This window comes from Neolamprologus multifasciatus, chromosome 22 (genome assembly GCF_963576455.1).
Source record: "Neolamprologus multifasciatus chromosome 22, fNeoMul1.2, whole genome shotgun sequence".
Taxonomy (NCBI): domain Eukaryota; kingdom Metazoa; phylum Chordata; class Actinopteri; order Cichliformes; family Cichlidae; genus Neolamprologus; species Neolamprologus multifasciatus.
In genome coordinates this window covers 33,548,138-33,575,372 of record NC_140459.1, presented here as the reverse complement: position 1 = coordinate 33,575,372, position 27,235 = coordinate 33,548,138, and the positions used below count along the sequence as shown (strand labels likewise).

General features: G+C 41.8%; 1 protein-coding gene across 1 annotated transcript; it reads left to right on the top strand.

Annotated features, from left to right (window-relative positions):
• eepd1 (endonuclease/exonuclease/phosphatase family domain containing 1) lies at positions 1 to 25,311 on the top strand. The gene is made up of 7 exons (XM_085147802.1): positions 1 to 1,147; positions 10,729 to 10,780; positions 19,091 to 19,201; positions 19,710 to 19,841; positions 20,407 to 20,545; positions 20,645 to 20,839; positions 23,360 to 25,311. Exons 1-7 carry the CDS (start codon positions 198 to 200, stop codon positions 23,548 to 23,550), a joined length of 1,770 nt encoding a protein of 589 aa, XP_085003928.1. The 5' UTR covers positions 1 to 197; the 3' UTR covers positions 23,551 to 25,311.
• The last annotated feature ends 1,924 nt before the right edge of the window (positions 25,312 to 27,235 follow it).

Here is a 27,235-nt window from a genome sequence, read left to right as displayed (position 1 = left end):
AGCTGGGCACTTGACAGATTTCTCCAGCAACGATTTGTATTGATGTGACCAAAGGCGAGTGAGGTGGAGGCTGACCCGTGGGCGGTCACACTGCGCAATACCGTGGGGCAAAGTTTGCCTGCTCTGATCTGCCGCTTGTGACTGAGGACTGCTGTGTGCGGCATGAACCAGGGCTGAGCGCAGCTCGGGTGGTGCGTATGTCCAATATTATCTTCAATGAACGCTGCCGTGTAACCGCCGTGTTTCACAACGTACTCTCCGGCGCGGGCCTCTGCCTGTCCACTGCACCGATCCTAGCCATGGGTGGGAGTCTGGGTTGCCACCGCTCCATCCCCAAAGACCCCACTGATTTCAGCTGCGGCAAGCGCAAATTCAGCGCCGCCTGCAACTTCAGCCACATTCTGGTGAATCAAGAGCGGCTGAACATTAACATCGCCACCGAGGAGGAGCTCATGACTCTGCCGGGAGTTAATCGCACAGTTGCGCGGAATATCGTGCAGTACCGGGACTGTATCGGTGGCTTTAAAAAGGTGGAGGACCTGGCGCTGGTAAGCGGGGTCGGGGCCACCAAGCTGGAGGTGATCAAACTGGAAATCTGCGTTTCCAGCAGGACCAGTTCTTCCCAACACTCTCCGTCGTCACTGCGCAAAGACTTGGACTCTCAGCTCTACACCGGCATGAACATCAACACCGCCACCCCGGCGCAGCTCATGAGCATTCGAGGAATCACGGAAACGATCGCAAAGAACGTGGTTTCGTATCGCGCGGAGCACGGCCCGTTTAAAAGCATCGAGGACCTGGTGAAGGTGAAGCACATCAACAGCTCGCTGCTCGACAAGATCCGGTTCCAAGTTTTCGTGGAGCGCTCCCGGGCACCGTCCACCAACACGAACGCGGGGCTCCCCGGAACCACCAAGTGTCACCCGAGCCCCTCTTCCTTTAGTCTGGGCAGCGACGACTTGGACCTCCCACCTGGAGGCCCGACCCAGATCGTGTCTGTGCGGCCGAAGGTGGATCGCCCGCTGGGGCTCCGGGACGGGAAGTCCGTAGTGCGCGTGGCCACCTGGAGCCTGCAGGGCTGCTCGTGCGACAAGGCTAACAACCCGGGGGTCAGGGAGGTGGTGTGCATGACCCTGCTCGAGAACGAGTGAGTACCTGCACACACTCATCACACCTGGAGGCCGCGTGGTTACTGAAGCGTGGGCAGATGAGGAACGCTCATCTGCCCACGGATCCGGCAAAACATTTTAAAGCTACATGAAACCCCCAAACTGAATAAGTCGCTTTATTAAATCACTTTTATTTATATCGCGCGAAATCACAATAACAGTCTTAATGAATGAAAGTTTGTAAGATAACAAACAAAACAACTCGAGTTTCTTTTCCCATCACACTAAATGCGCACAGTGTGCAGTCAGCCAGCTGCACGTGTGCTGATCGTCATTATGTCAGCTGTGCGTCCACACACCAAAGGAGACCTACAGCCACTCACTGCTGCAGTCAGCTGGAGCTCTCTGAGGTTTAATTATGCTGTGACCTCATCATATTTTCAGATTCATGACTCTTTCAATCCTGAACGGGAGCCTTAACAGGACTAAACCCCCCCCCCCCCCCCCCCAACATTACTGCACCCAGGCCTAAGTTTTCTTGTGCAAAAACCTAAATAATGATTTGATTTGAATGACAGTCGTGCAGGAATAATGACTCTTTGTTTCAGGTTTCCTTATAGAGACGTGTTTGTCTGATGTTGTGCATATTTCAGACTTCAGAAAAACAAAACCAAAGTAGCTCTTTGCTTCGTGTTATTTGTCTGTTATGGGTTCAAAAATGTGGAAACGTCATTAAAACTGCTGCAGAAAGAAAATAAGAGAACATTGTTCAGAGTCATCACCTGATGTTACAAAAGCACAACTCTGGGATTTAACAGACCAAACTTGATCGTGACCTGATGAGTTTTTTTGTAGCGTTAAATCTGGTTTTATGTCCAGAATAAAACTCGTATCATGCATCTTTTTTATAAAGCCATCAGATGCATGTGAAAGGGAAAATGTATCACACAAAATCTATGAAAATTTGACCCCGAGACAGCAGGCGAAAAACATCATCAGGGCTTCGTGATTGAGGTCAAGCCAGTTGTGTGTTGCAGGGGGACACATTGTCAGATTCCCTGTCAGACCACAGTGGACCGTGGTTCATATTCCACCAGTGAAAATGTTCTTTTAAGCAGAAAACGAACTAAAATAAAAATCCATCCATGCATTTTGTTTGGCTGATCTTGGGCTGGATCGTTGAGGCAGCAGCCTAAGTAAGCAACCAGACCTCCCTCTGCCCAGCCACCTCCTCCAGCTTATCCAGGGGAATCCCGATGCGTTCCCAGTCCAGCTGACAGATATAATCTCTCCAGCGTGTCCTGTGTCTGCCCCGGGCCTCCTCCCATCTTCTCCCTGACCCAGAGTGGCCACTACAACCTTCTCCGTCTGAGGACCACGGCCAAAGACCTGGAGGTGCTGATTTGGTCGGTCTGCATACAGTGAAAACATAAGACTCTGTGGAAAACCTTTGGGTGTATATACCTGTGAAGACCATGAGTGGCTGTGAAAAATGAGAGCAGCAGCAACGCAAATCAGGCATCAGGGTTTAAATCTCCTCAGTGGCTCTTTCTTTTGTTCTCTCGTGGAGAAATGAGAAGCTAAAGTTTGGTAAGGTGTTTAATTTTTTTAATATTACAAAAAAAGTTCTTTAAGCCATCTATAGAGCTTCACCGTGGTTTCCAGAGCAAACTGTGTCAAGTACAGCCTAAAGTCAGCAATGGTGTTGTGATCCTTGTTAGTGAGGAGCAGGAGCAGCAGCAGGAGGAGACTCAGTATGTTTGCACAGTGATAAACTGCTGTGTTAGTAATCATAAGACCCAGTCTAAGTTTACACACTTCATGACTTTCCTCCAGGCAAAAGCAGACAGCTACTACAGTTCAATGAACTCTATTTTTTTTCACCAGAGTTTGCACAAACTGCTCTCGGCCAAAACAGCCAATCAGGGACGTGGAGCTAGAATCAGCTGGCTGCAGTCGTCCTGACTATAGGGAAGTGAAAAGAGCTGACTTCAGCTCCTAATAGCAAGGTTCACATGGATCAAAGCATGCAGGCTGATAATGTGCTGTTAATGTTTCTTACTGTTGAATTCTTCTTTCCCCGGCTTCTCACTGCCAAACAGGCCCAGCTTTGTTAGCCAGCTAACCCAACTAACTAACCCAACTAACTAACCCAACTAACTAACTAACTAACCCAACTAACTAACTAACTAACCCAACTAACCTACCTACCTAACTAACCCAACTAACTAACTAACCCAACTAACTAACCCAACTAACTAACTAACTAACTAACCTACCTAAGTAACCCAACTAACTAACCTACCTAACTAACCCAACTAACTAACTAACTAACTAACTAACTAACTAACCTACCTAAGTAACCTAACTAACCCAACTAACTAACTAACTAACTAACCTACCTAAGTAACCTAACTAACTAACCAACTAACTAACTAACTAACTAACCTACCTAAGTAACCTAACTAACTAACCAACTAACTAACTAACTAACTAACCTACCTAAGTAACCTAACTAACTAACCCAACTAACTAACCTACCTAACTAACTAACTAACTAACTAACCTACCTACCTAACTAACCTACCTAACTAACTAACTAACTAACCATCCACAGCATATGGGACTGAATTAAAATGTCGAAATTTAATGTTGAAAGATTTTTCGTTATTTTTGTATTTTGGACATTTGAGTGAGATAAAAGCTCAGTACTTACGTTTATTAGTTTATACCTGGAAACTGGACCAGTTTCTTGGACCGGCTCCTATTTCCCCCCCAAATATCCTTCAGTCACTGATGTGCACTGAATATTGGGACAGGGTGGAGCTGGTGCATCCTGTAAATCTGGGGAAAAGAAAGCATGTGGGTTGCTTTTGGACGAGCCCATGTGGACCGCCTTCGTCTCCTGGTTGTGACTTAATCAGCCCTCAAATGTGACGCCTAAAGGACGCAGCCACTGATGCTTCATCGTGTCTGCATTGAAGCAGCTAATATGAAGTCCTGTTTGACATTATCAGTGGTTGCTGCTGTCAGAGTGACACTGACGAGTCTTTATGACACATTTACTCTCATGCTCATGTGTATTTTTCTTGCTGTAAACTAATTTTGTCTACCTCTATAGACTTGACCATAGAGTCGTGGCTTACAGTCACCAGTGTTGTCCTGATGAGACGGCTAATAGGCAGCTCAGACTGTGGGGGTTTGAATCCTTGCAGTGGAAATGGGAGGATCAGGATCTTAAGCAGCAGGAGCGTTGCATGCTCTCAGAGCGATCAGACCTGCAGGGGAGGAAGGAGGTATTGTCTGTGCGACTGCAGGCTGTTTATTCTGAAAACAGGATCTGTGGACAAAGTTTCTGCCCATAATCCCATCAACACCCAGCTGTTCAGTGGCTCAGGTGGGCCAGTGTGGCAGAGCAAAACATGCAGGTGCTGGAAAAGTGAAACGGAGTCCAGCAAAATGTGGTTGTTTTTTTTTTTTACTGGTTATTTATAACGAGCAAACAACGAGTAAAAAAACAGCTTTTTAAAACTTTTTAAAACAACAGCCACTGATCAAAGCTTTACAGCTAAAAGAGTAATGAAAAGCATGATAACAAACAAAGAACACAAGTAAAACAGTACAAGTTAAAAAATAGCCATAATTAGTTTGGGGCAGCTGTTGCTCAGGAAGTAGCGTCGGTCATTAACCAATCAGGTGGTTTGATCCCTCTATTGTCATCTGTGTGTCGTGTGTGTCTGCGTCTCCCTGATGTGTGTGTGTTTCATTTCCAGTATTCAGGGTTATATAGACTGAGCCCTGCAGAGGTTCATTAACAGGATCAAACACCAATTAGTCTAATTGAGTAGAACCTGGAGAACCATTGAAAGCCCCGCAGGCACAAGAGGAACATGAACCTCCACACATAACTACGCAGCTGGAGTTTAAATCATGAGACGCTCTGATTTTATGCCATGTGTCCTGAATCAGGAGAAAACAGGGAGCACGAGGGTTTATTTGCCTTTTCAGAGACGCAAATTTAACTTAATAATGAATTAAAAACATTGCTTTTGTTTTCAAGAGTCAGGATTTTAATAATTTTATCTGAACTGAGCTTTCAAAAAACCTCTGTGCAACAAACAACATTTAACTAAACGTCTTGTGTTGTTCAGTGATGGTCTGAGAACATCTAAAGCTTTCTAATGAGTAACTCTGTCCAGATCTGTGGTTGATACGCGAGCACGAAAGACTGCGACCGTTCCTCGACCCGTGTTAAAGATTCTGACCGTTCGTACGACGTTGAGGTGCTGATTCTTTTAAACACGGACTTCCTGCCAAAGACAAAAGAAATCAATATTTTGATCAGCTGTTAAATACTAATTTACTAACAGTGAGTCGTTGTTATATTTAGTTGTTTTTGCTCTTTGGTGCTATTGAAATATTTCCATTCATTTAGTCATTGAGGTTTTTGCTGGTGTTTATTATTCTTGGTGCTTTGGTTGTAGCTGCATAATGTAGAAGTTTACACCTGAGCAAAATGTAATTCCCAGGAGTAAACACGAATCATCAGGAAGGACGTCCGGTGTAACAAATCAAAACAATCTGAGCAACCTGTTGTGGCAACACAGGAGCTCAAGCAGCTTTTATTCTGGGTGGTCTGAGGACAGACTGACTACAGGCAGAGTTTTAGGGAGCTGTTGCATGAAGACTGTAAGACTGCAGTGTCATATATGCATGTGATCAGTAGAGTCCAGAAGTGTGGAACCAGATTTGCACATTATTCAGTGTTTATTTTTAGTCTTCAGTTGATGCAGATGGGTGTTGTTATTGTCATCGTCCTACAAAGACTGTTTAGCCAGGAGCTTTCAGATCGCTGTCTCAAATGCATCTGGCTGTTTGTTGAGTCTAGCTTCAAATTGGCAATCACACATAGAATTATTATTTTTTCCTTTTCTTTTTTTGTTTTGTTGTTGTTGTTGTTTTTGTTTTTTTAATAAAACAAGTGAAGTCGATGTAAAAATGTGGATGGGCTGGTGGTGCATTTCATCCTCACCCAGGCAGGTGGAGTTCTCTAGAAGACCTGCTGGGGATGCTTATAAGGACCTCAGCTACTTCATACCCAGTGTTGGGAAGGTTACTTTTAAAATGTATTCCATTACAGATTACAGATTACATGCCCCAACATGTATTCTGTAATGTATTCTGTTACGTTACTCAATGAGAGTAACGTATTCTGAATACTTTGGATTACTTAATATATTATCATGCTGTTTACAACTACATGAATGTACTATTGCTGTGATTTATTACTGTTACTGAAGGTCCGCGGCTCCGAACCGTAGTAAAGGGACCTCTGGCTAATACGGTGGGTTCTGTGTCGGCTCGTAGCCAAAAACTAGCTTTACTTTGTTGTCTGGGTCAACTTTGCTAGCAGAGACAGAGAGAGGCGTTGAAAGGCTGCTCCAACAGAACTTATTGTTTTTGGAGGAAAACACGAACACGGTGTACAGTCGAGTCTTAATAGCTTACTTACAACTGGGCTCGTCAGGCACTCTTCTTGGCTGCAGTGGTTATTATTATATTTACATGCTTCCAGCTCCCGTTTCTGCTCGATGACAGCTCGTACTTTTCCTTTTTCTCCCTCCCTCGCTCACAGACACATAACGTGTATGGCAGTCCATTCTCCCTGCAGCATGGACTACACTGCCCATGATGCTACATTCTTTAGAGCTATACCTGTAGCATTCTGCCTGTTAGCTTAGCACAACAACAACAACAGGCGCTCTCTCACCCAGGAAACACGCAGAGAGGGAGCGTCACCCTGTAACCATGGCAACCGTAAGGCTGCCGCCTCAAACAACAGAACGTAGCTGTCAAACAAAACCCAAACAGTCCTGACCCGCCACAATATGAAACAGGGAAGTACTGCCGTGTAATCCATTTATTTCAACAAAGTAACTGTATTCTAAATACCACCTTTTTAAACGGTAACTGTAACGGAATACAGTTACTCATATTTTGTATTTTAAATACGTAACGGCGGTACATGTATTCCGTTACTCCCCAACACTGCTAGTACCCTTAATCCTTTGAAGGGCCACATTTAGACCACTGCCAGTAAAGGAGGGTGGAAACTGGAACTACTGGTGTGTAGTCGTGGATGGATAAATGGAATTGGCACACTGAGCATGAGAGCGCTGAAGAAACAGCTGTGATGTTTATTTATAGTAGCACAAGTACAAATGGCTGAGACGGTAGCTTCAGTGCAGCTTTTCTTCCTTTTGTGTTGGTTTGTATTGACAGCGTGCAGAAAATCTTATAACAGTCACAGTTTATGTTGATTCTTTGAAAACATCACTAGTTGTTGCAGAAATGTCTGGAAACATTTGAGCAGATACCAGCTGTTGCACACACTTCTCCACGTTACCCACAGTTGTCAAATGACTGATAAGAATCGGTCGCCATCTTTAAAGGAGAAGAACTCTGCTCGTTCTTTCTGTCTGACATGAATCCTGTGTAACTGAATCAACGTGGCGCTCTGATCATGGCTGAATTGTGCCATGTCATGTGACATGTTGTAACTCAATTCTGACTCCTGACTGACTGCATTACTTATGATGCTTGTGCATCCCTGGTTTCAGTGAGGATCAGCTGACAGGAAGCAGCCAGCAGCTGTAATGTTGAGAGTCTCACCTGTGTTGCAAAATGCAAAGCAGCTCATCTTCAGAGTAAAAGTGCCTGTTAGAAATGTATAGCACTTTATTATGCTGACTGTTGATCTGGGAAGTCATTTGAAAAGTAAACAGTTCAACATTTATTGGGCTGTAAAGGCCCGTCCTTCATGCAGTGTTGGCACAGTCCAAAGTGTGTCTATAAAGAGTCTTATTTTCTCAGCTGTCTGCCAGTTTGTTAAAAGAAACTTTAAATTTGGCCTAAGTTTGCTGTGTGTTTACTATGCCGATCAACCATAACGATGACCATCTCCTAGAAAAACTGTGATCTCAGCTTTGCTGGGTACCAGTAAGTCATAAATGCTGTGCAGGTGCAGTGCGAGGGTAGAAAGAAGAAATGAAATGCTCAGAACTTTTAATTAAGGCTAAAAGTTCCATTAATGTTAGAAGATTTCTATAAAACAGTCATCCGTCACATTACTTCATAGCTAGTAATAATTGTAATTTTTCAATGTTCTGATAAAATTTATTTTTCCCAAACATTGTAAGTTTATAAATTTTAATTTACAAATACAAAATGGGTGTTCTGATGATTAACTCTAACCAGTACGGTTGAGTTTCAAAGTAACCTGAAAAAATGAACGTGGTCCACCCAGTATTATATACTGGTGGCTGTAGCTCAGGTGGCAGAGCGGATCAGCCACTAACCAGAAGGTCGGTGGGCAAGATACTAACCCCATGTTGCTCTCCGATGCGTCCATCGGAGTGTGAATGTGTATGAATGTTAGATACTCAGCACTTAAGCTTAGAAGTGCTTGTGTGAATGGGTGAATGAATTAGCTGTATAAAGCGCTTTGAGTGCTCGGTAGGGATGGGTATCGTTTAGGTTTTATCCGATACCAGTACCAAACCGGTACTTTTGAAACGGTGCCGGTGCTTAAACGGTGCCCAAACCGGTGCTTAAAGAATGGAGAACACAAAATTGGTCCAAAAACCTCTCATGTTCAGCTGTTTTTTTGTAAAAAGATAACAATGTTAGCCTTTTCTGCAGCTATGGGGCATATATGGTATCACTCTTGGCTGGAAGCAGTGCTTAAACAATGGAAAAAAACACAAACTTTGTCTAAAAACCTCTCATGTTTAACTGTTTTCCACTTTTTCTTTGGTCATTTTAGCCTTTTTGTCCAGGGTGAAGGGAGTATCTGCCATCAAACAAGAAGACAGCCGCATGTAGCTATGATGATGTTTGCTAGTTTACCTTACATGCATTAATGTAATAACGTGGTAGTAGATGTGCAGTAGATGTGCTCGGTGTGAGGTCTCGCAGCAAGCTATCAAATACGGCGCATTTCTCGTCTTTTAAAGAAACGCTATGCGTCGCCAGGTGTTTCATCAGATTTGAGGTGTTACCTCCTTTGACAGTATCACAGTATCAGCTTAAAGCACTTGTTGCAGCTGCTGAGTTTGCATCTTTTGCTGTGAAGTACAGCCAGACTTTGACCACTTCGCCTTGGACATTTTTAATCTGTAGCTTTGCTCTAAAAGAACGTACGTACCTGGGCCCGCCTACTATCCTTGGAAACGTAAAATGATTGGCTAGAATCTAAAGTGTATCACAGCTCAGGAAAAATAAAGCACCGAAATGTGCGCTGCTTTTCGGTCTGGTTACTACCGTTTATGACAGAACCGGTGCCATCATGGCACCGGATACTGGTACCCATCCCTAGTGCTCGGACAGAGTAGAAAAGCGCTATATAAGAACCAGTCCATTTACCATTTACCACATACAGTGGTGTGAAAAAGTCTTTGCACCCTTCCTGATTTCTTTTTTTTCTTTTTTTTTGTGTATGTTTGTCACACGTAAATGTTTCAAGGTCATCAAATAAACCTAAATATTAGGCAAAGATAAGAAGTAAACACAAAATGCAGTTTCAAAATGAGGGTGTTTATTAGTCTCGTGAGCCATTATCCACAAATGAAATCGAAAACATGGAAGCTAGTGAACCTTCCAAAGAGTGTCTGACCAAAATTACCCCAGGAGGTCACAAAAGATCCTAGATCAACATCCAATGAGCTGCAGGCCTCAGTCGTGTCAGATAAGGTCAGTGTTCATGACTCCACCATAAGAAAGAGGCTGGGCAACAATGGCCTACATGGCGAGTTCCAAGACGAAAAGCACTGCTGAGCAAAAGGAACATAAAGGCTGATCCCAGTTTTGCCAGAAAACATTGTGATGATCTCCAAGACTTTTGGGAAAACACTCTGTGGACTGATGAGACGAACGTTGAACTGTTTGGAAATGTCACATTACATCTGGTGTGAAAGTAGGACAACATTTTCGAAATGGAGCATCATACCAACAGTAAAATATGGCGGTGGTGGTAGAGTGATAGTCTGGGGCTGTTTTCCTGACTTTCTGTGGTAAATGGAACCATGAATTCTACCAAAACAATGTCTGTCCATCTATTGTGACCTGAAGCTGAAGTGCAGTTGGGTTCTTTAGCAGGACAATGATCCAAAGTCCAGCAAGTCCACCTGTGAGTGGCTTACGAAAACAAAATGAAGACTTTGGAGTGGCCCAGTCAAAGTCCTGACATGAACGTGACTGAGATGCTGTGGCATGACCTTAAAAGTGCAGCTCCCGCTTGAAAACCCTCCAGTGTGGCTGAATTACACCATTTCTGGAAAGATCAGTGCGCCAAAATTCGTCCACAGCGCTGTGACACACTCACTGCCAGTTAACACAAACACTTAGGGGGCAATCACTTTTTCAGACCACAGTAAAACCATGTAGTAATGACAGGAGGAATGCCCAAAGTGTCCTTTTGTTGTCAGTGGGTTTCATTATCATGCCTCTCTATCAGGTTTTTCAACTAATTATTTATTTTAAGAGGATTTGGGTAAATAATGGATATGTATGTACGTGTAAAGGTACATTTTTAAAAAATGCATTCTCTCTCTTATTACAGTATCAAGTTACTGGCAGTGCAAGACCTGCTGGAGCACGAGGCTATTGATAAGGTAAAGTGGAACATGAATTGCACTTATCCCAACTTCTATTGTAAATGCACGGGCAGCAGGAATCAGAAATGTGACAGCAGCTTGTCTTTGTGTATACTCTGCAGAGGTTCAGTGATGGGGAGGGTCGTTAAGTTGATTGGGTTACAGCCATGTAGGGCCTTCCATGTGGTTTAAGTACGCCTGAGTTAAAAATACTCTTGTGCTCTCGCTCCCAGGACTGACACCCTCAAATTTTAGTTTATTTTTTCCGTCACACTGCTGCCAACATTAGCGCACATTTCATTCATTCATTCATTCATTTATTCATGTCATTACTGATTTCTCGTAACTAGGGCTGCCACGATTAGTCGACTAGTCACAATTACGTCGACTATCAAAATCGTCGACGACTGATTTAATATTCGACGCGTCGTTTGAAGCTTTGTAAGATCACAAAAGACGCAGGAATAAGTAGTAGGATTTAAGAGTGTAATAACGGACTGAAACAGAAGATGGCAGCACTGCATGTACAAGGATGCCAGCTGCCGTTAAACCCCGAAGAAGAAGAAGAAGAAGCTGTGTCCCAGAATTCATAGCGCAGCCCAGCTCAGTTTCCAACAATGGCGGCAGCTAGTTAGTTTTAATATTACTCTTATTATTCTTTCTGGGTCACAAATTAAACTTTTAACATATTTTCAGGCGAGAATGTAGCTGTGTAAACCTCAAATATCTGCTCAGTTTATCAAGACACCACATATTTTCAAAAGCGCTCCGACGTTTTCGGAGACGTCTGTTACCCACTAGCTCGATAGCTAACCGGGGGCTAGGCTAACTAGAGCCGTGAGAACACCGGACTCCCGGCAAATCGTTTTCAAACCCACCGCTGTCTTTCGCTACTCAGGTTAAACATGATATATAAGTCACTTAGATAACTTAAAAATGTTATTGTTTGGCTTTTTTTAGTATTTTATTTGTTCCTGAGTAAATCTGTTAGGCTGAGATTAAAGTTATAGTTTTTACACAGCTGAATAAACATCAAGCAGACAGCTGATTATCAGAAGTGTGAGATGCTCGAGAATTTACTCCGGTGTCCTGTTATATTTTAGATAGCAAGGAGTTTATTAAACTTCACCGAAACAATCTGCAAATTTCATTAAAATTTAATAAACTATCATCTTGTCTTTATTTTTAGTTAGCACATACCTGAAACACTTCAAGCTGTAAGCTAATGATAGTTATATAAGAGCAGATGCTGCTGGTGCAATAAGCTGTACTTTTACGTCCAATGGATGATGATCTGATTAGTCGACTAATTGCAAAAATAATCGGTGACTAGTTGACTATCAAAATAATCGTTTGTGGCAGCCCTACTCGTAACTTATATTTGTCATATTTCCTTTTAGTGAATAACATAATGATTAGCAACACATCCTGTCTCGTCCCCCCCTTTGTCACTGGCTATGGGCCAACTTGTAACAAGTGAGGGCTTGTCTGGGATCTAATTCATTGTTGGAGACGGTTTGCTTTGTCATCTGACTTAGGCTCATTGTCCCGATGGAAACTGTTTCCACTCCTGTCTTGGAAGGAGTCTGTTGGCTTGGTCCGCTCTGTGTACATTTGGCTTGTGTTTTTGTTCTTTTGTCACAGCTGACAATATTACACATTAAACTCCAAATAGAAAAGGAAGAAAAAAACTTTAAAATAATAAACTAATGTTAAGTTTAACTACAGTGGGGCAAAAAAGTATTTAGTCAGCCACCGATTGTGCAAGTTCCCCCACTTAAAATGATGACAGAGGTCAGTAATTTGCACCAGAGGTACACTTCAACTGTGAGAGACAGAATGTGAAAAAAAAATCCATGAATTCACATGGTAGGATTTGTAAAGAATTTATTCGTAAATCAGGGTGGAAAATAAGTATTTGGTCAATAACAAAAATACAACTCAATACTTTGTAACATAACCTTTGTTGGCAATAACAGAGGTCAAACGTTTACTATAGGTCTTTACCAGGTTTGCACACACAGTAGCTGGTATTTTGGCCCATTCCTCCATGCAGATCTTCTCAAGAGCAGTGATGTTTTGGGGCTGTCGCCGAGCAACACGGACTTTCAACTCCCGCCACAGATTTTCTATGGGGTTGAGGTCTGGAGACTGGCTAGGCCACTCCAGGACTTTCAAATGCTTCTTACGGAGCCACTCCTTTGTTGCCCGGGCGGTGTGTTTTGGATCATTGTCATGTTGGAAGACCCAGCCTCGTTTCATCTTCAAAGTTCTCACTGATGGAAGGAGGTTTTGGCTCAAAATCTCACGATACTTGGCCCCATTCATTCTGTCCTTAACACGGATCAGTCGTCCTGTCCCCTTGGCAGAAAAACAGCCCCATAGCATGATGTTTCCACCCCCATGCTTCACAGTAGGTATGGTGTTCTTGGGATGCAACTCAGTATTCTTCTTCCTCCAAACACGACGAGTTGAGTTTATACCAAAAAGTTCTACTTTGGTTTCATCTGACCACATGACTTTCTCCCAATCCTCTGCTGTATCATCCATGTGCTCTCTGGCAAACTTCAGACGGGCCTGGACATGCACTGGCTTCAGCAGCGGAACACGTCTGGCACTGCGGGATTTGATTCCCTGCCGTTGTAGTGTGTTACTGATGGTGACCTTTGTTACTTTGGTCCCAGCTCTCTGCAGGTCATTCACCAGGTCCCCCCGTGTGGTTCTGGGATCTTTGCTCACCGTTCTCATGATCATTTTGACCCCACGGGATGAGATCTTGCGTGGAGCCCCAGATCGAGGGAGATTATCAGTGGTCTTGTATGTCTTCCATTTTCTGATGATTGCTCCCACAGTTGATTTTTTCACACCAAGCTGCTTGCCTATTGTAGATTCACTCTTCCCAGTCTGGTGCAGGTCTACAATTCTTTTCCTGGTGTCCTTCGAAAGCTCTTTGGTCTTGGCCATGGCGGAGTTTGGAGTCTGACTGGTTGAGGCTGTGGACAGGTGTCTTTTATAGAGATGATGAGGTCAAACAGGTGCCATTCATACAGGTAACGAGTGGGGGACAGAAAAGCTTCTTACAGAAGACGTTACAGGTCTGTGAGAGCCAGGGATTTTCCTTGTTTGAGGTGACCAAATACTTATTTTCCACCCTGATTACTACAGCGTTACTACAGAAGATGCTCATGTGTTATTAAAATATAACAGATTAACATCTGAATAATTAATAAATTGTTATGAAAAGTCTGGCACATTGTGCCGGGTATCAATCAGAATGTAGTCACGTGACACACATGAACGACTTTAACCCTTTAAAACCGGTCAGAGCAGCACGCTCCGTTTTGCGCAATTACTTTTAAATCCCGGTAGCTCTGCAACCACGTAAGGTAGCGCAATAATTTTTTTTGCATATGAAACCGGAGGAGTTGTACTTACATCTTATGCCATCAGCTTGTCCTCGGTCACAGTTTCCTTCCACATATAGCTTTGTAAAAACTGCATAAAAAGCACTTGCAGCAACAAAAACATAATATTCCAGAAACACGCTTTGCCGATCCGATCAGCTGTTTGTAACACTTCCTACATCCATCAGCGCGAACTATCGCATGTCCGCCATGACCTGCCCGAAACCGGAAGTGATGTCATTTTCGTGGAAATGTAGTTTTTTACCATCAGGGCCTCATGAGCCTATACTGGTGTTTTTAAAAGTTATCTTTGACTTTATGACTTTCTGTGTCGTTTCTGGGATCCTTAGGACTCATATTGCACTGCTGGAAATAGTTTATTTTGATGCTGTTTTTTTGCAAATTTGCATTATAATATTTATTTTCGTTTTTCCCTGCAGTATATAAAAATTGGTGTATTTCAAAAATAAAACTATGAAGACACTCAAAATAAATTTCCTGTGGTGGGAAACTATTTTGTGCAACTTTTTTGCATTTACAGTTTTGAGGGATAAGCCTCTTAAATTTCTCTAACTAGAAATATATGTTAAAAAAACAAAAACGATTTTCAATTTTTTTGTAGTTTATTGCACTTTTTTGCAATTTATGTAATTACTATGCACTTAATGCAGACATATTATTAAAATTTAGGCTGTAATGGTTGTATTGATGTATAGCAACTTGAAATGCTCCCAAAAATGGCTCCACAGCATGTAAAAATATAATATAAGCTCTGGCGGACTTGGTTCTATGGTCGGTCTTAAAGGGTTAAATAATAACGATTTTGAATAACAAATCAATAAATTATAGCCATTTTCTTCCACTTATCTAAAGTTTCTTAAAGATCTTATAGTACCTTATGACCACTGAGGTGAATTGGCACTTCATTTAAAAATGAATAAATTAACTAATCCTGTCATGAATAATCAGACTCCATTTTATCTAAGAGACTTCGTAGCACCGTGTCACTCCAATAGAGCACTTCACTCTGGGGATACTGGCTTACGTGTAAATTATACTTCTTCAGGAAATCTACGTCGTAACTCGCGCTTTAACTGAAACTCCATCCTGTACCAAAACCTTCTATATAACAGATCGACACACATCACAAGGGCTTGAATGCCATGGGAGGTTGTGGTGATAAAAGGAGCTTCTGGTTATTATGCAAGTTTGAATGTGGCTTTCCAACAGAGGATATTTAAAAGTAGAAGCAGAGCCTTCAGCTTTCAGGTTCCTGGTCTTTGGAACCAGCTCCCAGTTTGGATTTGGGAGACAGAAAACGTCTCTGCTTTTAGGATTAGGCTTCAAACGTTCCTATTTGATAAGACGTGTAGTTGAACTCCAGCGATCCAGCAATGACTCCTCCCCTAGCTACTCTACAGAAGGCCTGGGGGGCTTCCCATGATGCACTGGTTGTTGCTTCTTTACTCACATATTTCACTCTCTATGTGCTCACTCTGCATTTCATCATTTGTTATTATTAATCTCTGGCTCCCTCCCATCACCTCAACCAGCTGCCACTCCCTGAGCCTGGTTCTGGCTTCCTCTTGCTAATTGGGAGTTCTTCCTTCTCACTGTTGCCAAGTGCTTGCTAAAGGGAGTCGTTTGAGGTTTTTGCTGCGGGATCTTTTTCCTTAAACTATAAAGCACCTTGAGGCGATTTTTGTGACTTGGCACTATACACTACCAGTGTATAGTTTGGACACAACCTCTTATTTAATGGTTTTTCTTTATTTTTCCTACTTTCTACATCATAGATACAAACTGAAGACATCAAATATATGAAGAAAGATATGTGGAATTATGTAGCAAAGAAAAAAATGATGAATAACTCTAAATATGTCTTATATTGTAGATTTGTCAAAGTAATGCTTTGACGAATCTGACAAATCTTGCTTTGTTGACAGCGCTGCAAACCTTCGCCCTACTCTCAATAAGCTTCATGATGTAGTCACCTGACATGTTTCACTTCACAGGTGAGCCTGTCAGGGTTCATTTGTGGGATTTCTCGCCCTCTCATGCATGAATTATGACAACAATCAGGATTTTTATTCATCTTTAGGCATAAAAAAAGATTTTTGAACTTTCTTTTATACATGTACTTTAAAAAAAAGTTTTTTACATGTTAACTTATGTGGACAACATCACCTTTCATCATACCATCAACACTGACGCAAATACAAGAAAACAGCCTTTGAATAGCTGCCCACCATCCATCAGTTGTGTTGTGCAGCAGTCAGGTTGGTGCACAGCTCACAGCTCTGTTTGACAACTGATAGAAATCATATTATGGCGAGAACCAATCAGCTAAGAGAAACAACAGCCCATCATTACTGTAAGGACTGAAGGTCAGTCAGTCTGCAACATTGCTAAAGCTTTGTCCCCAAGTGCAGTCGCAAAAACATCAAGACTACGATGAAACTGTCTGACATGAGGACGCCCCAGGAAAGGAAGAGCAGGAGTCCCTCTGCTGCTGAGGATACATTCATCCGAGTCACCAGCCTCAGATTAGAGCCCAGATAGATGCCACACAGCTCCAGTAGCAGACACATCTCTACATGTTCAGAGGAGACTGTGTGAATCAGGCCTTTATGGTCAAACAGCTGCTGAGAAACACGACTGAGGAAAAGCAACAAGCAGAGATTTGTTTGGACCAAGAAACACGAGGAGTGGAGATTAGACCATCTGTGCTTTGGTCTGATGAGTCCACAGCTGAGATCTTTGGTTCCACCTATTGTGTGTTTGTGCGATGGTGAACGATGGTCTCTACATGCAAGGTTCCCACTGTGAAGCCTGGAGGAGGAGGTGTGATGGTGTGGGGGGGCTTTGCTGGTGACACTGTTGGGGATTTATTCAAAATTGAAGGCAGACTGAAGCAGCATGGCCACCACAGCATCCTGCAGCCACATCCCATCATTTATTCTTCAACAGGACAATGACCTCAAACACACCTCCAGGCTGTGAGGGCTCTGTGACCAAGAAGGAGAGATGGAGGGCTGCACCTGATGGTCCGGCCTCCACAGTCACCTGACCTAAACCCAGTGGAGATGGTTTGGGATGAGATGGAGGACCAACAAGAGCTCAGCATCTCTGGACTCCTTCAAGACTGTTGGAAACCATTTCAGGTGACGACCTCATGAAGCTCATGGAGAGAATACAGAACAAAGGGGCTGTTAGGAAGGATCTGAAATATAAAACGTGTTTTGAATTATTTCACTTTTTTATTTACTACATAATTCCATCTGTGTTCATTCATAGTTTTGATGCCTTCAGTGAGAATCTAAATAGTCATTAAAAAACATGAAATGTGAACGTGTGTCCAAACTTTTAACTGATAGTTTATATATAATTCAACTGAATTTGCTTTAATAACTCTGCGCCTGTTTGAGTGGTTTAAAATAAGATTTCATATTGTTTGCTATTAACTGCTGCTCAAGTACTAAGTATAAGTAGGGATGGGTATCGTTTAGGTTTTATCCGATACCGGTGCCAAACCGGTACTTTTGAAACGGTGCCGGTGCTTAAACGGTGCTCAAACCGGTGCTTAAAGAATGGAGAACACAAAATTGGTCCAAAAACCTCTCATGTTCAGCTGTTTTTTTGTAAAAAGATAACAATGTTAGCCTTTTCTGCAGCTATAGGGCATATATGGTATCACTCTTGGCTGGAAGCAGTGCTTAAACAATGGAAAAAAACACAAACTTTGTCCAAAAACCTCTCATGTTTAACTGTTTCCCACTTTTTCTTTGGTCATTTTAGCCTTTTTGTCCAGGGTGAAGGGAGTATCTGCCATCAAACAAGAAGACAGCCGCATGTAGCTATGATGATGTTTGCTAGTTCACCTTACATGCATTAATGTAATAACGTGGTTAGCCTACTCAACGTAAATTACACACGAACAACATGAAGCTACTCACGCAGAGAAGAACGGCTGCTGCTGCATCATCATCCTCATCATTTCTGCTACACTGGCAGGGCTAGGGGCCAGGACTCTCCTCTTCGGGTTTTTGGGGGATGTTGCTAACTCCGGGTCGATAACAGGCACCACACCCGCAGTAGATGTGCTCGGTGTGAGGTCTCGCAGCAAGCTATCAAATACGGCGCATTTCTCTGCTTTTTAAAAAACGCTATGCGTCGCCAGGTGTTTCATCAGATTTGAGGTGTTACCTCCTTTGACAGTATCACAGTATCAGCTTAAAGCACTTGTTGCAGCTGCTGAGTTTGCATCTTTTGCTGTGAAGTACAGTCAGACTTTGACCGCTTCGCCTTGGGCATTTTTAATCTGTAGCTCTGCTCTAAAAGAACGTACGTACCTGGACCCGCCTACTATCCTCGGAAACGTAAAATGATTGGCTAGAATCTAAAGTGTATCACAGCTCAGGAAAAATAAAGCACCGAAATGTGCTCTGCTTTTCGGTCTGGTTACTACGTTTATGTCAGAACCGGTGCCATCATGGCACCGGATACCGGTACCCATCCCTAAGTATAAGTTGACTTTAAATTGAATGTCCGGATATCCATATGTCTTACTTTGAGAAAATAATATAAAATGCTCATATTCAAATCTGAAATATTAATTTCATTTTTAAATTTCAAGTCCTGCCATCTGGGTCCTTTTAATTTATATCGAAGCAGATTGGTAGAAGATGATACTTAATACTTTTAAAATGTTTTTTGTGTGTGCATTTCCTGTTTGCCATGTTGGTATTTAAATAATTATCTATTAGATAATAATTTGGGTTGGCTGTAGCTCAGGAGGTACAGCAGATCATCTCTAATCCGAAGGCTGGTGGTTCAATCTCTGGCTGCTCCAGTTTTACAAAATGTTAATTTGCTTTTTAGTTCGTAATACAATAACAGGCAAACCCGTCTTTATGTGTTGCAGTTCTGTGCAGAGTTAAATCAAGGAACACTTGCCAGTTTACAGAAGTGGAAATGGCCACGAGGGCTGTGGAAAAGCGTTGTGTCGGAAAAACCCACCGGACATTCCAGCAAGGTGGGTTTCCCACTGGCAGCTGTTACAACGACACTTTAAATTGTATCCACAAAAATAAATCAAAGTCTAAACTTTGCCAAAGATCAATCAGTTCAGTTTTCAGTTCCCAGAAATCGATTTGAATAATTTACCTGTCGAGAGTTTTTAACATTTCTTAACATTTTTTTAACCACTACAGTTTCTTTTATTATCAGGAACTGTTGCAGATGCACTGCAGTAAAACTAAAGCAGTGCTGCTGCACAGACTGATCTTTCATGCAGAATAAATATGAAATGATCTTTTGTAAAAATAGCAGTGACCCTCCAGCTCTATTACAGCAGCTGATTACCTTCATGCTTACACTCTGAGAATCAGCATCAGTAAACTACACGAGGTCAAATGTTTATGTAACTGACATGAATAGCTGTGATTTACTAGATCATAAGTAGAGTAAGAAGATTGACTTGAAAGTTTATATTAATTAAATAAACCTTTGAACATGTATCTAACACTAATACATGTTCACAGGGAGTGAGCTACTCCGGCTTTTTGTGGGACAGCTCATCAGGAGTTGATCTGAAGGATGCCGTCGTCTTGGAGTCTCCTGTCAATGGAAATGGGAGTCATGTACACCATCCACTCTATGTGGCTCACTTTTTAGTAAGGCTATCATTTATTGTCATTGAATTCATGTGTGTTTGGTTATAAAAACAATTCAATTAATTTTATTTCTATGGCACCAAACCCACCAACAGCTGTCTCAGAGAGACCCTGGAACGATGAAGAGAACAACAATCAGATAATATCCATTTGTAATTGTTTAGGATCTGAATACTTTCGTAAACCTCCAGAACTAACACATGGCTGATGCACTGCTGCATATTTCTTTGGTTTTAAATAAATAAGATGACCTTTATTAGTCCCACAGGTGGGAAATTTGTTTTGTTACAGCAAAAGTGCAAAGTTATGTAGCAGAAATTAGAAAAACACTGGAATGCAATAAAATAAAATAAAATACTATATACAATAAAATAGAATAGAATAATATATACAATAGAATAAAATAGAAATACAAATGCTATATACAACTTCGTCAGAAGAAGAATTGTATAAGAATTGCACATATCGCAGTCTTATTGCACGTGTGAGGGTTTGATCAGCTGTTCTTCTTTTTACTTGGCAGGATAAAATTTTAAGTGGTCAAAAAATTGACTTTTTCTCTTAGATCGGTTCATTTGAGCTGACGGTGGTGAATGTCCATATGCAAGCCTCTGCTTCACCAGAGCAGTCCGGTGGCAAAAACCAAAACTCTGATGAAGCCAAGTGTCAGCGCCTCCCTCCCAGCATCCAGGGAACACTAAAAGGTGAGTCTGCCAGGTCGGACCAGTCGAGACCGCATGTGTCCGCAAAAGTTTGACGTCATTTTTGACGTCTTGTCCTGTTTTCCGTTTCTTTCTTTGCAGGTGAAAAGGATCTACTAGTGTTGGGCAATTTTGGTTGCTCTCCTCAGAGCTCAGAGCTGGACGCACTGAGAAAGGAGAAGTTCTGCGCCCTGATACCATCCACCCAGTTCACCAACATCGCCACCTGCTCACCACAGGGCACCCGCTGCTTGGACAACATCTGGCTCAGCCGTTCTCTGCAGAAGATATATTCAGGTACATGCACAGTTGTGTTTGGACAGATTAAGATTAAAACGTTCTCGTAGGTTGTCTTGATAAGGTCAGGGTTCATATTAAGGAAAATTATCTGTGAATTCATTCAGCAGTCATCACATCTCAAGTTATTTAGTTCAGCTCAGTTTTATTCGTGTTTCATTAATTCAGGGAAAAAGTCGGCTAAGTTTACATTACAAGTGCATCTCAGGAAATTAGAATATCATGGAATTTTTTTTGTAATTGAATCAGGTTAGACTTGATATGATTTCTTCGGCTTTATTTTAAATTTATTTTAAATTAAAAACATCTGTATAAGCAAAAAGCAAAAGTTGATTTTAGGAACTTGGCTGAGGCTGGTCTTAGCAAATCACGAGCCTCCGTGCACAGATGTCTTCAGGAAAGAGGCGACAACTGTCACATTCCTGATATCAAGCCTGAAATATAGAAATCTTTTAGTTTATTATCTGAGCTAAAATGAAAAAATGTTACCATCCTGTTGTTAGACTGTTGGTCCTCTTTTCACCTGAAAGTAAGTATTGCATAGAAACAGAAACCAAGATGTTTGAAGACCAGTGTGATGTTTCCACAGTTGGTGAAGAGATTAGATGATAGTTGTAAGTTTGATAACTTACAACTCTTCTGAGGTCTGAGTGGATGGACGAAAGATGCTTTTAAATTCAATTCATTGTATTTTTCTGGCGCCAAATCACAACAGTTCCCTCAAGGTGCTTTGAGACGATGCCACAACCACACCGGTGCTCAGAAAGGCCTAGAAATAGCCAGTTGTCCACCTAACTGGACATGTTTAAAGGAAAAGAAATCCTTGAAAAGAACGTTAAAAAAAAACATTTTTTCATGCCTAAAGATGAATAAAAATACTTTTAAAAAAAGTTGTCATAACTCATGCATGAAAGGGTTCATGAATATTTGAAAGTTATTATATTAAAATGGTGAAAAATTTTTTTTTTTTTCATAATGTAATTTTTTAAATGGGAGATGGAGATGCTGCAGAGTTAAAGAACAATCAGAGAGTTCCCGTCTGATCCTCAGGTGTGGCATGATAGAAGAATCCAGGTTAAATAGTCTGGATACACTGATATGAAGTTTTACAGATAAGTGTCCACGTTGACTCTCTGTCATTTATTTGATTTTTTAACATAAGTGTATATAAGTGAATAAGCCGAGCACACCTCCATGATTCAGCAGCTTGTAAAACCAACTTTGATTTTTCTGACTTGTTTATTTCTGTCTCTTTCTAACATGCGAACTATGACTGACAGCTCTGCACAAGCGTTCCAGTGTGACGGCTGGTTTATGCACGAATGGCAAATAAAGAACTTTGAACCTTGTATTTTAGCCCACTCAGGGTTTTCATTATGCACAGCTGCGATTTCTATGAGGTGTGTTTTAGAAAGATGAGGATTTCTCTTGGCGACTCTTCCAAACAAGCCGTACTTGTTTAGTCTTTGTTTCTAACTATCAGGAACATATAACATGCTAACTTACGCCTGCATAGTTTTACATGTAGTTCTTGTGTTATTAGTTAGCACTGCGTGTTTTGGCACAGCTGAACCAGAGCAACAAACTGCCAAACTTACAATAGAAATAAACTGTGTTAAATCTACGCTGTTGCAAACCCTTTGAAAGTGTTGTGCAACAATGTGCACAAATGTAACCACACGTCCAACACAGCCCACACAGGAGCTACAGTGTCAGCCACATAGGCTACACTGTAGGCTCTACACAGAGTCATCACAGAAGTCGAGCGTTGCTTTTCCACAGGTGCTCAGTTTAGTTCTTCATATTGTACGTTTAAGACCCTACAAAACACTGAAAAATCCCAACAATCGGATGAGCCTCTGTGAACAGTGGGGAGGAAAAAACCCTTTTAAGAGGAAGAATTGAAAAGAAAGAAACAAAAGTCACACAAGCAACTAACAATTAAATGTATAGCGGTTTATAAACTAGTCATATAAAACAAGTAAAGTCAGGTTTTTCATTAACAGTCTTAAAACGAGGCTGACTTTAGTTTCACGTCTGGTTAAAAACAGGTTTTCTGCCGAACACAAACTAAATGTTAAGTCAGCTCTCAGGTCCTTTACATAAGTGTGCTCTGGAGTTCAGCAAACCAATTTAGACTTTGGCTTCCAGTTATGACAAGTCAAACCAGGTCTTCAAGTCTAGGTTTGGTCTAATCTGAGTGTCAAATCATCAACTTATCAAGTGTGCCAAGACAAGTCTGAGCCTAGTTAAAAGCACGTTGAGGCCACACTTGCACCTGAGTTAGACTAGAAGTCACTCAATCAAAGTTTAAGTTGAGTCTCAAAATAAAAATAATTACAAAATAAAAATGTATTTTAAACTATGTGTAAAGTAGAGGATACATGGTTACTTTAACTGTATGATGAATGTGATCCTAGTTTCATAGAAGCTACTATCAGATCAAAGTTTGGTGCATTATTTGTGTTGCATGAAGCTCTAAGTGTCTCCTGACTGTTCTTGTGTCCTTTGTTCTCACAGGCCACTGCACGGTAGTTCGGGAAGGCTTAACTAACCCCTGGATCCCAGATAACTGGTCATGGGGCGGCGTGGCCTCCGATCACTGCCCTGTGTTTGCAGAATTTTATGCAGACCTACCTCCTAAGGAGCTTAGCAGACCCGGTATGGCAGCGGTGGACAGGGGGGACATTGTGCCCAAACATGAGCGGTGACATCAGCTGCAGCAAAGACAGAACTGAACGACACAAAGGTTTTAACCTATCAGGATCCTGCTTTATCTCGCTTTGCTGTGGCGCAGTTTCCTACCGAATGTGAACAAGTGCCACGATTGCCTTTTGGGTTTCAGGTTATCAGTGAAAAATCGTAAATGAGAAATATTCAAGCCATAACAAATGTTTAGACAAAAATATGATGTATTTTAAAAGAAATGTGCCAAACATTTTATATATGTATAGAAATAAAAATGAATTGATAGATGATCAAGTCTGTACGAACTCTTCTTGATGCAGTTTGAGCACCACCTGAATGACCCGGACTCTTACAGGCGCTGCTGTCCTTCATCTGTTATAGTTCACTGGAGAGTAAGATTCAATCTCAGCTGCTGAGCTCATGAAAGCCGTGTGCTTAATTATATAAGTGAAGCTCGTGTGCATGTGAACTGCCATGCTTCTCTGCAATAACGTTGCCAGGCACAGTGACATCACAGGGCTTTGCTGCTGCCCTTAAAACTGGTCGTTAACCAGCTTCACAATGCTGCTTTTGAAATTAAACAGCCAAGTAACACACTTGTGTTATACTGCTCAGCACGAGGCGCACACGGGGTTTTAAAAGCACTGTTTATGTGCACGGACATGCCGACCGGCTCACCTGGATCTTTCTGTTTTGGTGCACAGCTGTTCTCTCTCTGCTCCTCTCTCCCTCCCTGTGTGCTGCTCAAACATGATCTGATGATCCCTAACTGCATTAGTCAGCCTCCTCTGGCACTGCCCCCTGAACCCACTCCCCCCACTTTTTGCCCTGTAACACAGAAGACAAAGTGGGGCATATTTTACCACATGAGCTGTTTTCAAGTCTTACTGACCTTATTGACCTTACCTTAAAGCACTTTGCACAGCAATCAGATCAGAAATGGACTCTAAGCAGTCACGTGATCCCACGACAGCAGAGATGACGCTGGTGATGGTTGGATGACTCCTCATGAAGTGATTAATGTGCTGCTCAATAGTGAGAGCTGCTGGATTAAAAAAGTTACTGCAGGCAACCCGGAGAAAGAATTTGTGCCATGATTCTGATACCAGGAGAGCAAATCTGTGACAAATGATCCTGATTATAACCAACTGATGAAATACAAGCTGAAGTGTATGTATTCCAATTAATTTGGTTATAACAGGATGAATATGGTTGACTAATACAGTATATCTAATATATCTGTTTGGTGATGGTCTAAGGAGCTTGGAAAGAAGAATATTTTGTAATGAAGTATAAGTGAAAAGCGTAAAATAAAAATGTTTTGTTAAGGAATCAGAAGTGCTTGTCCCAGTGGGAGTGATTGCACTTGTGTGTGAGGTTTACACACATGTCTGCAGATAAAATCATGTTCATTCATGTGAACATAAAGAAATGAGATGTAATGCAATAGATGTAGGCTGCCGGGGGATTCCCATGATGCATTGAGTTTTTCCTTTCCAGTCACCTTTCTCACTCACTATGTATTAACAGACCTCTCTGCATTGAATCATATCTGTTATTAACCTCTGTCTCTCTTCCACAGCATGTCTTTATCCTGTCTTCCTTCTCTCACCTCCAACCAATCACAGCAGATGGCCCCGCCCCTCCCTGAGCCTGGTTCTGCCAGAGGTTTCTTCCTGTTAAAAGGGAGTTTTTCCTTCCCACTGTCGCCAAAGTGCTGCTCATAGGGGGTCATATGATTGTTGGGTTTTTCTCTGTATCTATGAAGCGCCTTGAGGCGACATTTGTTGTGATTTGGCGCTATATAAATAAAATTGAATTTAATTGAAATGAGTCCATGAGCAAAGCATTGGGACGTAACTCAAATTACAACTGCGCAAAAGTGGAAACCGGAGCGGGGAAAATGGGCAGCGCACGGTGATAGGACACTGCTGCTGTATACGTCACGTAATGTTTCTTAAAGCAATACACGCACCGATAACGGGCGTGGCTCGCTGCGCTCAGGGACTGTGGATTTCTACAGGTTGATACACTCACCGAGGTTTTGATGTTGTTTAAATCCCCCCTGTGTTTCTTCATCTCCCAGAAGCTGTCACTACAAAAAAATGTCAAACTCACTAAACTTAATAAATAATTCCCAAATCATAAAAGTGTTCCTTTTAATCTAGCTTTTAAAATAACAATCCTCCATAAACCCTGGAACAACCTCTGGTCTCCATCACAGGGACCTGTGATGGAAATGGGTGTGACGTTTAAACCCAACATAACTCCATGTCATATATCCTCCTCTATGTCTATTTTTAACATTTATTTCTTTAATTTTATATCTCAATATCATTACATTTTTTTCTTGTTTAAAAAACCCAGAAACACAAGTTGACTGAATCCAAAGTGTTGAACCTCAGAACATTGTTAAATAATCAAGATTAAAATATGTCCAAAATAATAGAGATCCTTCACACGAGTCCCCCTGTAAGATCCTACATCTCCAGTTTCATGACTGTTGGTGTTCTGTAGATCAGTCACTGCAGACACAGCCAAACAAACTGGAAGCTTCATGTTGCTGGTTACCCGACTGAAGAGTAACACCCAGTCAAAGTCTGTTGACCTCACACGGCTCCAAAAGGTAAATTAAAGGTTCTGTACAAATAAACAACTTGATGTCCAAAACTATACTATGTGCTGTATGTTTGATTATTAATGTATTTTATGTATTTCTGTTTTTATATTACTGTGAAGCACTTTGTGGTCTTTATCCTGTGAGAAGTGCTATATAAATAAGTTGATTTGAATTGATTTATTATGGTGGCTTTTTAGATTGCATTGAATCATCTTATTTGTATGCACCAGGCTTTTATATAATCCCAGTTTGCACCACAGGATGGTAGCGAGGTGGTGCCCTGTCTGCTCTCAGTCCAACAGGAGAAGATCAAGAAATGCTGATGGAAAGGCAGATGTGAAAGAGCAGGCACGCTAGTAACTAACTTACAATAACATCACAATCACTGGATGTGATGAGCACATTATGTACCAGACTGGGGAAATGCAGACCATCTATGGTTCGTTATTCAGCTTTGGGTCACAAGTTTGGTCCTAGCTGACTCCACAGCTCCACAAAAAGGTTCCAGCTGACCAACCAGAGGCCTTTTTCTGCAGGTAACAGCGCCAGTCACCTCACCGCCCGAATCAGGGTCTAATGCTGCATTTTGTTTTTCACATTTACACTCTGTCTAACTTTTTCAAAAACTAAAACTAAAAAACGAGGGAAAGTGGAGGCAGGAGGAGAGACCCGAGGCGGCCGCCGGTCCGAGTGTCAGGTGAACTGAACTTCAGGTAAGAAGTTATGACCTGCAGTCTATCTGGGTCAGATATAAACCAAGTTTAGGTGCAGTTTATTTTCGTTGTGCTGACTTTTTACAGTCAGTTACAATAACTGCGTACTAGCTAGCATGACGGAGTTTCTATACAGCTGGGTGGGTGCTATGATGTTACTGATAGTGAACTTTATTTTATTCATAAGGTTAGTTAGTCGCCCACTTTGCGCCAGAAACAGGAAACCAGCGGATGTCGCGCTAAACAACAGCAGCACGTTTAAGCTTGATCAGCTGTTGTTAGAATTTATTTAATATTAATTTCTAGTATCGGCTGATGTTTGCTGGAGCCACAGCTGTAAAGCTGCTGGTCATGATGTCGGTTTGGATATGTGGT